At 42.1% G+C, this 12400-nt stretch overlaps 1 protein-coding gene across 3 annotated transcripts in view; it reads right to left on the bottom strand.

The window, feature by feature from the left end:
* Positions 1–514: 514 nt before the first annotated feature.
* SEC24D (SEC24 homolog D, COPII coat complex component) overlaps positions 515–12400 on the bottom strand; it is a 43100-nt gene continuing 31214 nt past the window's right edge. For 2 of the 3 annotated variants that reach the window (XM_041482329.1, XM_041482330.1), the window contains exons 12-23: positions 9893–10084; positions 9183–9276; positions 7183–7299; positions 6713–6880; positions 6118–6214; positions 5370–5515; positions 4668–4806; positions 4152–4270; positions 3318–3497; positions 2994–3185; positions 2427–2516; positions 515–2029 (exon numbers count right to left, since the gene is read on the bottom strand). In XM_041482329.1, the coding sequence (XP_041338263.1) occupies positions 1889–2029; positions 2427–2516; positions 2994–3185; positions 3318–3497; positions 4152–4270; positions 4668–4806; positions 5370–5515; positions 6118–6214; positions 6713–6880; positions 7183–7299; positions 9183–9276; positions 9893–10084 (1675 nt within the window). In that variant the 3' untranslated portion in view covers positions 515–1888. The remainder of the gene's footprint in view (positions 2030–2426; positions 2517–2993; positions 3186–3317; positions 3498–4151; positions 4271–4667; positions 4807–5369; positions 5516–6117; positions 6215–6712; positions 6881–7182; positions 7300–9182; positions 9277–9892; positions 10085–12400) is intronic. The other variant, XM_041482331.1, reaches the window with a different exon arrangement.

The raw sequence follows: 12400 nt of genomic DNA on the forward strand, positions 1-12400 counted from the left end.
CAGTGGGCAAGTTCTGTGAAACAGAAAGTAATTTTGATTATAATTATTGCAGCAATGAAAAAGGAGAAAAAAAAAAGGCCTAATTTGTGTAAATCTGAGTTAAATACTCCAGTCCTGCGGTTTATGGTGATGCCAAGCACTGCACTTGCAGTGATACTTGTCACTGTCATGCCTGCTGTCACCACATGCTGTTTTCTCCACCCTCGTGTCTTACTGTAGCTAACACTGCCCAGGCAGGCCAGAGCTCTGCTGCAGTAGCTCTGCCAGTAGGAACAGCTTTGGCTTACCTGAGCTTGGTTGTGAGCAACCCCTCTTTGGGACACTTTCCTTCACTTGGATTTGTCTTCTCACCATTTGACAACAGCAGAAACACACTGAAAATGCTGAGGCCATGTAAGCTGCCTGTCTTGAGAGTCACCATAGGAGAAGGTGACCTACAGTGTACGCACTGCTGGATGCCATGGCCATAAAACCTTGGAGAACTTGGGAGGTATGAAATAAACACACACACAGATTATATTTAATAATTGCTTATTTCTTTACACAAATGTTGCTGGTGTCATTTTACAAATGAAATGGCAACACATACTTTTTACAGGGTATTGTCTACAGCTAAAAAGTGCTTGTCTTGGCAGCTGAATTCAGGCTGAGGACTCTTGTAATACAGCCACTTATTTCAAGAGCTCTTGGTCAATGACAAGAATGACTGTATACATAAGCTGTTGAACCAAAAAACTATGCATTTTCACTGCTTATTGTGGACATTAAATAATTAATATAAGTAGCAACACTAACATGTTTAAAGGCACTTTTTTCTTTACTGAGGCTTAATCTTACTTTTGAGTGTTTTTTGGCTTTCTTTGAAACACTATTTTATTTAATAATAGCTTTTCAAGCTTGGCAAAATTCAAATCTCACATTCAGAGGCCTTGGTCCTAAAGAGACAGAGAGACAGATGAAGTATCTGAGGTATACAGCCATTCCAAAGGCTCTGGCTTTCCAAATACTACCTTCAATATTGGTATTAGCAAAGGCTAGTTTTTCAAAGCAGTGACCATTGATTAAATCAGTCACGGGAGAGGAGGTCACTGCAATAGAACTGGTATTAAACAAGAGGCTTCATAGCACCACAAATAACCTTTGGTTAATGTGTCAACTGTCTCACAGCTGATCTGCCACAGAAATCTTGAGGGACAGGTTTTTATGAGTTGTGTTGGGAATATTCCAGTTAGCAAAAGTACTAAATAAAGCCTAACCTGTGCAATTTTGAAAATGTAATTAAGTAGTACGCTAAGCTAATTGCTGCCCCCAAGTGGACAGAACTGTACCGTAATAGTGTGACATCATCTGCCAAAGGTGGCAAAAGGATTGTTTGATTACTGTTCTTCCTGTGATCCCTGTTGTTGTTACACTTACTCAAGTCCAGTTATAAAACTGAGGCATTGCTGTCTCCTGGATAACCCTGGCTGTGGAAGTGTTTTGTCTTTTTGCATCCTCTGTACAGGTTCTGATCATCTTTCCCAGCTCTGGTACCACTTACGACTAGCAAAAGGAATAATTGAGAGTTTTCTAAATTGTCTTCAAAGAAAGGTATACCATATATGCTTTTAAGCATTGGTAGTCTGAAATCTGGCAATTCATGTAGAGAGTCACGACTCCCAGAAGATTAATACCTGAGTGCAGAACTTCCTATTCTACAGCTTAAGAAGTAAGCAAAATACTCAGGGGGAGGTGGGATCAAATGAAACTGTACAAAAAGAGCACAGGAAAGGGTCAGGAAAGCGCAGCAGAAGGCCTGGGCTGGTGGAGCTGTGGGCCAGCCTTCAGGCACCAAAAACTGTCCCTCCTGCAAAGGCAAAAAGGAACTGAACATTTTACTTGAGTTGCCTTAACTGAGCAGCTGGCTGATCTCTTTGTGAATGCACACAAGGAAATCCACATAGGAGGCTCCTCCATAAATACTCTTGTCTTCTACTAGGAACTGGCGGAAAAGCATCTCTGGCTGCTCCCGTTGCTTCACTATCATCAGCTGGAAAGATAAGAGATACAGACAGGCAATTTTAGGACGTAGTCAGATTAGATGGCAGCACAGTTTTCCCTATGTCTCTTAGTGGATGCTCTTGAGGTGGGGAAAACCCTCAAAACTAATAAATCTCCACATTGCAGAAGCTGGAGAGACTAAGTGAATTGAAGAGTGCAGAATAAAATGGTTACCTTTTAAACTTGACTACCTTTGAAAATCAGTTTTGATTTGGAATAAAGTACACTGGAGATGCCTGTGCCTACAAATCATGCTGGAACTCATTTACGTGCAGGAAGACTCCCGATACCTAAAAAACCTCTTACAGCCACTGGTAAGTTTTGGCAAAACCTGGAATGTTCCTTTGAACAAGTATGAAGAAGGAGTTCAGGCAAAAAGCGATTACCTTCATAGTGTGGGGCTTTTGGCTCTGGATTTGCTCCAGGATATGCTTCAGTTTCTTAGAAAATGGATTGTCCAGGTTAGGCAGGGATGTCTGTCAAAAGGAAAGCAGGTTGTTATAGTCCAGTCACATCTCTAACCCAGACTAGCTGCTGATAGTTACATTCTAAGGTACTGTGGATTTCATACTAAACCAGGAAACTCCATCTCTTTCACTAGAAGGTCTCATCTTGAGGACTCATTAATCACTATATGAAAATGCATCATCAGGAAAACTTAACCATTGCAAAGTGTTTTGTTCTAATTTTAGTAATACTCACTTGAAAGGACTTTGACATCCACAATGAAGTTTAAGAAGGTTAAAGAAATTGTGAAAGCTTCTGTCCTCCTAGTGTTCAGAGTGTCAAAGTGTTAAGTTTTATGTAACTTAAAGCAATTCTGGTGTCTAAACACCTTTTGCTGGTCACCTGTTCTTGCTTTTAAGGCTGATGGATGAGAAAAGACCTCACTTGTTTCTCTGATTAGCGTCTGGTCTTGCTAAGTCCTCAATTCTTAGTCTGCATCTACTCACGGCCTCGGAGCTGATGTGTGCGAAGGACGGCACGTTGAACAGCCCCTGGATGAGCTCTGGGGACACGCTGGCTCCCAGCCACAGGAACATGCTCAGCCCGTTGGCCAGCAGGAAGGCCCCTCCCTCGGAGAGGCGCTCCTCGGAGCAGCGGACGGCGGCTGGCACCGCGTCACTCTTCAGATCCAGGCTGTGCTGTGGGGCAAAGACACTACAGCTGTGGAATTGACTTGAAAAGTAACGACTGAAAGGCTTGGTACATCTTAGTGGTTCCTCTCCAGGTAAGAAGGGTTAGAAATCAAAGTGAAAAAACCACCAGCGACTCACAATTGGCAGCAGCAGGGGGTAGAAGAAGAGCTGTGTGTCAGCCACCCCCATGGCCATGACCAGCTGGCGGTGGAAAGCCCTCTCATCCGTTGGGATTTCAGGTCTGCTGGCCAGCACACAGCTCTTCAGCAGGCAGTTCATGTACACGGGCAGCACCTTCATGGTGTCTGGCAGGATCAGCTGAGAAAACAACACATTTAATAAGAATCCAACAGAAATTATTTGCTCTATAAGCTGTAGTCGCTGTCTTGGCTGCTATCATCTCCCTGTAACACTGTTAATTTTTGGAGCGCTCCCTGGAGAACTGAGGAGAGAAATAGTGGCCCACAATAAGTGTCTCTGGTTTTGACATATTTGGTCCTCACCAACAATGGTGAGTTCAGTGCCCAGGCTCGTGGTTACTGGCAGCACCTCTGGGATGGAAAAGCCTGAGTCTTTCTTTGAGTTGAATCACTAAAACGTGACTGAATAAATTAAATGGAAACAAATCAGTCACTCTGCTTAGTCAAAAATTAGAATACTACAACTATCTATAACAACATAAGAATTAAAAATGAAAGCTTTGTGAGTCAGTGTGTAATTCAGCAGGAAGAAAAGGGCTGGCTGAGCTCCTTTGTGTGAGTACCGGCATCAGTTTCATCAGTGGCATTGCCTTTTGTTCCAAAACAACAGTTTCTGTGTGCTCTAAGTGCCACCACTGAATCCCACCTGTCATTAATTCTATTTGAAAGAAAAGTCTGTCCTGAAATTTTGCTTTCTGGCTCTGCTGATGTTGAGGGGTGGTTGTGCACCTGTGGCAATGTCTGGGTAGGTAGGACTGGGTGTGGGTTTTACCTGGCTGACAGCTGCTGGGCTGGCACAATTCTTCTTGTAGCAGGCCAGCATGTGAGCAGTCTGATTCATCAGGATGTCCCTGACTGTCTTCAGGGGCTGGCTCAGAATGGCTTTAAAAGCTACAAGCACAGAATAAAAGTGTGTGTTAAAAAAGACACTCTCTCTGCTGCTAGTTTCTGATTTTACAGACCTGAGGGCTGAGGCTGCTTTTCAGTCTCTTCTACAGACACCCAGAAACCCCATCAAACCCCCAACACTGCAGTAGGACATCCATTGGCACTTACTGTACCTGCCCAGTTCTGTGTATTACCTACACACAAGTATTACTTTCATGGCAGTTTGTCTAAAATAGGTAATTATTTGTGTTTTCAATTTCATAATACTTCAGGAATTGCTCAGGCATGGAGCAGCAATTTATAAAAAATGATTTCTCACTAGGTAATCATGTCAGCCCCCTTTCCTTCCCTTTCATCCACACCAAAGTAAAAAAGAAAACAAAACTGCTCTGTGCTGTACCTGACTTAGCAAAGAAGTTGATAAGTGCATCAGTCTCACAAGTCCTGTAGACATCAGCTAACTGGGAGCTGCAATTCAAACCGATGTTGTGTATGCGGATTCGCCTCTGCCCACTCATCGAAGTGTACAGGACAGCACACTGCAACAGAGGCACAAAGTGTCCCCACGGAGCCACCTTCTCTGGGCGCAGAAGGCAGATGACACCTTCTGCAGCCAGGGCAGCCTGGCACTGCTGCTGGCAGCTGTAGCACCAGCATACCTGTGGCTCTCAGGGACATCTATCAGACATTACAGAATAAGTTATTATAATTACAAAAAGTTCTATAGTCCACAGAGGGGGCAGTGAGATTTAGCAATAGAGCTGCTCTTGAATAGAGAGGTCACAAGGAATGCCATAGCAATAACAATTGCCATATAAGTAGCAAAGAATCTCTTACTCCACATAAACTTAATTGCAGTGAAATGGAAAAAAATGAACAGCTGATGAGGTCTCAGTGAGTGTTTAGAAAGGATTTGGGTACCCCTGAATAGAACATGCAGCACAGATCTAGGGGAACACACTTTTAACTAGTGGTATTATGGCACAAGAGCCTGGGTAAATTGTGCCTTGCTCCCATTACTCCTACAACCATCACTTCTCTGCTCTGGTTGCAGAAGGTCTTTCTTACCATTTTATGGTATACATGAATTAGGGTTTTTTACCTGAATTAAGGCCCCAGTATCTTCATTCAGTTTGTCATCATGTTTGAACTCCACTGTCACTGCTTTGTCACAGTCAATCGCTGCCATCTCCACATCTGTGGTGTTGTTCATGTAAATGGCCCCAAAGAAGTCTGTAGCCCTGAAGCCTGCAGCCAGATTAATACAGAGCATTTAATTTAAAAATGGCAAATTAAATTGCCATCACTTACTGAAGCAGGAGCCATTTCCCCTCAGGGAGTCCCAACAACTGTCTTTGCTGATGGCATTTGTGAGAGCTGGAGAAAGGGAAAAGCTGTGACTTGGACACCCAGAGCTTCTGCACTGCTGGCTTGGCTTCTGTCCTCCTAGTGTTTCTAATACTTTCTCTAATACTTGCATTTGAGCCAAGAATGAATGAAAGAAGTTGTATAGACACAGGAATGTCATTTGAGTATGAAAATGAAGGCACAGGTCAGTGTCCAGCAGCAACACCTTTTTATACAACCTCCTTGCAGTCCATGCTGTGTGCAGAGTGAACAGAAGCCTTTCCCAGTCTTGAAAATCAGTTATTAAGGAGGTACATACAGGAAGTACATGTATGTACATGTATATGTATACAAGCACCAATATATACACACAGAGCCATGGATTTTGTCAGTCTATTAAATTAATTTTCAAGAGGTACATAATGAAATTAAACCAGCCCGATTTTACATGTGATTTGCATGGCACTACATTATTTCAAGTTCATTCCCATGGGTCCTATTACCTGTACTTGTCCGAACCCTCATTGTTGCATCAAATCCCATCTTCTTTTGGATGTCCTTCCTGAGGTCACTTAAGAACTGGGGGCTGTCAGTTTCGAGCTGCAAACAGAAAGCAGAAGGTTCAGAGGTTCAACACCAAAGTGCAGCAGCACAGCAGTGCCCCAACATCCCCTCCCATGATCCCCATCTCCCCACAGCAAATCTGCTCACAGCTCTTGAGTCCTTAAAAAAGGATATCAAATGTGATTGCTCTTCTCAGTCAGGTATATGCAAGTGTCCACCACTCATTACCAGGCCTGAACATTAACTGGGCATTCCTGCACTTAACCTTTCAGCAAAATTTTAGGATACCAACCAGCTTATTACTACTTCAAGATCCAAATTTGAGCCTGATGAAACTATTTCAAGATCCAAACTTCAAGATCCAACTTGCCATTATTAAACTTGAATTTTATGCCCTGGAATTGATAACCATGTTTTCCAGACTCACTCTGCTTTTAAGTTAAATGTCCAAGCACACACTGAAATAAGATGAAAACCAACAGCAACCCCCCCTAGCAGTTACTATCTGGAAGGCAGGAAACCCGCACCACTGACCTGGAAATTGTTGTACTTGTACAGTGTTCCACCGGTGTACATTGTGACAAGGCCCATGGAGGCTACATCCATGTACTGATTTGGGAAGAGGAACAAATTCACACAGCAGCCATTGGCCACACAATCCTTGGCTAAGGCCTCATAATTTCCCTGTGGCTGGAAGAGGGTCTGCACAGGAATAAAAAATACAAGTGCCATCATGTTAGATATTAATCACAACTCAAAGGGCCAGATGAAGACACAAGGATGAAGTGGAAGTTTGAAGCGAAGCATGGCTATCATCAAAAACATGCTTCCCATGCCCATGGATACAGGGAGCACCTCAGCAGGTTCTTGGAGAACCCATCACTACAGAGGCATCATGTAACCAAACACTTCTGTGTGAAAGAAAATACATTAAAAAGGACCAATGCCCTGTTAGAGAAATGCAGTGTAACAGCAGTCCCCTCTTTGCTCAGAGCAGAAAATACCTTTTCCTTATCTGTATTGAGCAGTTTTTTGTCATCTCTGTTTTTCAGCTTCCCCGGTGCTTCCGCAGTTGGCAGAGAAGAGTGGAAGATGAACAATTTCCCAGCACATTCTGCAGCCTGTTCCAAAGACACCACATTGGCACGGTTACTGCTGCAGGGTTAACAGGCCCACAGTCACACTGCGGGGCTCAGACAACAGCGGCCACTTCCCGCAAGCTCCTCAGAGGGCCAGAGTTCATCTCCAGGCTCACAGCCTGATGGAATAACCCCACGCAAACGGGGCTTTTCTCTCAGGAAGCAGCAGCCCAGCACACAGGTTTGCTGGCTGAGGCATTCCAACAGCACTTTCTCCAGAGGCAAAAGGATGGGCTCCTCTCTTGGAGACTTTCCAACTGGACACAAGCATTATGCAACGGGCACCAAAATACAAATACTCAAGAGCGGATCAAATTTAAAGGAAACGGAAAAATTCAGTTCAGGCACGCTGGTGTTCCATACATTGTTATAAATGGGTGACAATTCCACCCCTGTAGCAGGTTCCACATTGAAACCTCCACTGCCAAGATGCAGACACAAATCAGAAATCACCACGTTCACAACATCTTCCACCTTTCAAAATAAGCTGTGGCATTCTGGCAAAACAGAAGTCTCTCTGCTATGGCAGAAACATACCTGAAGGCAGCACCTGACTTTTCAAAGAGCTGAAATTTCAACCCTGATATTTCAAGAACAGTTACTTTTGATCACCAATGACAAGTTCTTAAACTTCTTTAAGAAGACTTTTGCTGAAGGCTGAAAGACTTCCCAAATACCCATTTGTCCTGATATGCATCAGTAATTATTGACATCGGCTTGACAAAATTTCTAAAATATACATATTTTTAACACAATCCATTTATTCTTTTTAGACAAGAACTGTTTTCTTCAGCAAAGGTATTTGCAGATCAATAATTCATAGAGAAAATCCTTACAAATTATAACTTAAAAATCCTGAGCTAAATAAAATGTTTAATCAAGAGCTGCTTTCTTTTATAGCCATCATCAAAGGAAATTTACAATTATGGCCCTTACATTTGTTTTGTAGAAGTCAAATATTAGGAAAATGCATTGCGATGTGCTCTGCACACATACCTGCTGGTAATATAAATAACAATAAAGCAGCTATTAATTCAATATATAAAAAATATATTTGAGAGATGTTCATTTTTGTTTTGATAAATTTATGTACTCAAAGTTCATGCTTTATTCACAAAAAGCTCCCAAATCAACCATTTTAAAGCACCACTGGCTGTGCTTTGCCTGTACAAATCTTGTGGTGAATCAGGGTGGTGTGCATTTAACTGGCAATGCTCCACTGGAATGTCAGCACTCCAGGGGATTTCCCAGATATACAGAAAGCAACTGAGGAGCACCTCGGGCTGTGGATTCCCTGCCAGCTGTATCCAAGCTGGGAGAACTTGTCAGTTACAGGAAACTCTGCAGCCATGGCCTGATTCGGTCACACACAGATAGTTCTAAATATTCTGTTTTGTTTTTCTGTAAGAAAAACAAGTTTTGCAGAAGCAAAAGAATTACCAGAGCAAAGTCTGATGTTATTATTATTAGTATACTAACTTTCCTGCCCTTCACGTGTGCAAGGACTGGATATCCGTGCAAACACAAGAGTATTGATTTGTTCTGCAGCGGTTACTAAACATGTCTTTATTTCTCTTAAATGCTGAACAAGAAACTGACTCCTGCTCTTCATCTTCTCCTAAACATCCCTCCTACGAGGAATAGACTCTGGGGACTGGTTTCCCTCAATAAGAACATCTGGGAACAGATGTTATGCTTGTCAGTTCTCATTCTGCACTGCGGTTGGAAGGTACTGTTAGAATAACAGAACATTAGTGCTGGAAACAATCAACGACCTTTTCTCCCCTAATTTCCCATTGTGATGGGACTGGCTTTCAGCAAACCTGATTTCAAGCTGCTTCTCTGACAGACAGGAATGTTCTAACCTTTAGTGCCTCCATGCCAGCCTGGATAACTGGAGCGAAGATGGTCTCACTCTCGTTAGTGTCTGCAAACAACTCCGGAATCTGGTCCAACAAGCTATGAAAGAGAAAGGATCAGTGTCTCAACTGGTCAGTGTAAGGTAATCCCCAAACACACCTTGCCTTCACATAGGAAGATGCTGATCATGAAAATTTATAGTGCAAAAAATAATACAAATTTTCCTTGTTCAATTTCTTAGGATCCCAGCCAGAATAAAAGAAAATATGCATTTTTTATTTCCATGAGATGCATTGTTTCAAAGCTTGTAACTTAAAGGAACAGGCAATAAATAAAAAAATAGCTAACCATTAAGTAGTTCTGGTGTGCTGTAAGGACTTCAGAGTCCTAAGATCATATCCAGGCACACATTATGTGCATTGCAAGAGGGAAAACACCACGTGGCTCAGAGCCTCACCCTCCTCCCCGCTCTGAGGCAGCACAGCTGAAAGGTGGCTTACACCTGGCCTACATAACCTTTCCAGTTTGGCACCAGAAGGCCATGGCTATTGCTTTTTCTTTGCCTCAGAGGAGCAAACACAGGCCTTGAAGCATCTGCAGGCTTCTGAAGTATTTCAATAGATACCTGTATACCCCCAAAGCCAACCGATTAAAAGACGTAATGCACATCATAAGCATTCACATCTTACTCTCATGAAGTATAATTGTACTTTACTTGGTAACAACCGATCGGGATTCCTCAAAGTCAACAAGGAAGCCATCCAGCAAAGGGACAAAAATTTCTGCCACATCTGTGACCACCATCATCTGAGGCTGAGCTAAGCTGCTCTTTACATTGAAGAAGTGGAGGACCTTGTTATAAGTGACAAAACCAACTCGAATTGCCGAGGATGCTTCTTGCTCTTCTCTGTAAGAAAAACAAAACCCAAGCCGTTGTAATTCTGAAATCTGACCTTGCAGTAAAAGCATCCCTTCCACATGTAACACTGTTCTCTGGTCATTATCGGTACAGGGAACAACAAAGCAAACAACAACCAAGCAGAGGTAATGGCCTCAATCTTTGCCTTAGGTCAAATTCAAACACCTCGATAAAATCAACTGCTCCACTGTTTACTCTTTAAACAAAGGTAATAAATTCACATCAACCTATCAATTGTGCATCTCATTCAAACAGTCAAAAACCCCAAAGATAAAGAATAAACCAGGCTGACATCATAACAAAGAAAGAACAGCACAATTAGTTATGGAGCCGGATGAGGACAAAGTGCTATTCAACTTCTATACACACACCACTTTGCTACTTCAAAGAGAAGCATCCACATCATCCCAGTCCCAAAGGAGTTACACACCAGGTGTTTGGGACCTTTATTCCAGATATTGCTCTTACCAGCGTCAGTCTGCACTGCCCCACTTCCATCAAGTTCTATCATTGTTTTAAGGGTTAGCTTTAAGCAGCCAATTGTCTCTGTAGCTCACACTCTAGTTATTTTTGAAGACTCACAAGGAGAAACCTGACCCATATGCACAGAAATGCATTCAAATACTTTTTGGTTTTTATTTTAAATTATATACCTAAAAATCATAATTGCATAACTCATTACTCTGGTTTTCTGAACTCATAAGCACATTTGTACAAACACATTTCTCAGTATTTCCCAAAATGAAGTCAGGGAGGGGGTTCTTGTTTGGAACACAGGTTTGAAAACATCTGCTGTAAAATTTCAGCAATTCTTTTGCTGCACAGATTTCTTTGGTACCCCAAGTCCTTCCTCTCAAAGATACAAGCTCAAGGTGAATTCCCTGCAGAGGCCTTTTCCCTCGTGTGGGAACAGCAGAATATTTCTGCAGGTGTCTTTGCCCAGCAACAGAAAATGAACACACAGTGACCTCTGTGTCTAAGCAACATAGTAAAATTTTCACCATAGATTTTGGTGGAATGTCTTCTTTTAAATTAATATTGTTTAAGCCAACAGAAAAATCTGAGGAAAATGAAGGGCCTGACTTTTTTTTTAATTGCTTTTTTCAGCAGACATGAAAACTTCAGCCCAAATGATTTCACAACAGATCTCTCAGAGTGCTGGTGAGAAGGATGAGTACGTCTCCTTTGTGATATGGATACATTTGCTTTCATTCCTCCTCTACTTGCCCCATTCAAATTTCCAAACTGCCAAATGCTTTTTGTTACTCCATTCATGCCTCTTATTCTCTTCAGAGTCATGACCAATCCTGATGGAAAACTCTGAGATATGTCTGGGATAATATCAAACACTTGTGTCTCCAGTGTAATCTTCAGTGAAAAACTACTTGAGAGATGGCCTTACATGGGCATCTGATAAAATAAGCCCCCACCCGGGACTGCAATTTCTTTCCGGCACAGGGATCCCAGAAGGCCATAAGGAAAAGATTTTTAACATATCCCAGATTGTCCCAAGGATGTCACCTCCCACCATTCCTCACACTGCTCTCTCCATTTCTTAAGTCTGTTCTCCCTCTGCAAGCATTGTTATTTAGAAAGCATTTTCTTTTTGGATGTTTTTTTAATATGCTTTTATATGTAGACAAGAAACATCTTGCCTACTTCATTTCAGTCTTTCACTGCTCTCATTTCCCAATGTCTGTGTTATTTAAACTCTATTGAAAACTACACTAACACTAAAATTGACACTAAAATACACTAAAATAATACACTGTCAATAATACTGAAGACAAGTAACACTACTGCTGTGTGTTTCATGCTCACAAAGCACACATGCTCTATTTCATAAAATGGTTGTTGCTTACAAGATTTGCTCTCTCAGATACAAACCAGGACAGAAAAGTCTCACAGTGCAGCAAGAAGCTTTTAAAGTTTTGCTAATTAACAGTTAAGTCCTAAAGATACAAGGCACCAGCAGCATGGCTTTAGAGAGACTGGCTGCTGCTGAGTATTCTGGTTTGAGTGTTTCCCTGTTTAGTTCAGGGAGAAAAGCAGGGTCCCAGCAAACACAACTGCTGCCAGTGAAGTGGAAGCTACGAGCTGTGACTGAGCTGACAACACCACTAGAGTTCACTGCAAGCAAGGAAAAGAATACAAGCTCCAAGTGCAGTAGCATGGCATATTCCTTCTGTTCATACAGTAAGCCCAGACATCCAAGTGTAACAATTGCCAGCAGCGTTAAAAATTAACATTTGGTCCCTATCATTTAAAAAACTCCTGTTCTGGAAATTCTGACATTTTCCACAC

The sequence above is a fragment of the Pyrgilauda ruficollis genome, unplaced genomic scaffold, assembly GCF_017590135.1.
Source record: "Pyrgilauda ruficollis isolate IOZ18807 unplaced genomic scaffold, ASM1759013v1 scaffold58, whole genome shotgun sequence".
NCBI classification, from domain to species: Eukaryota; Metazoa; Chordata; class Aves; order Passeriformes; family Passeridae; genus Pyrgilauda; species Pyrgilauda ruficollis.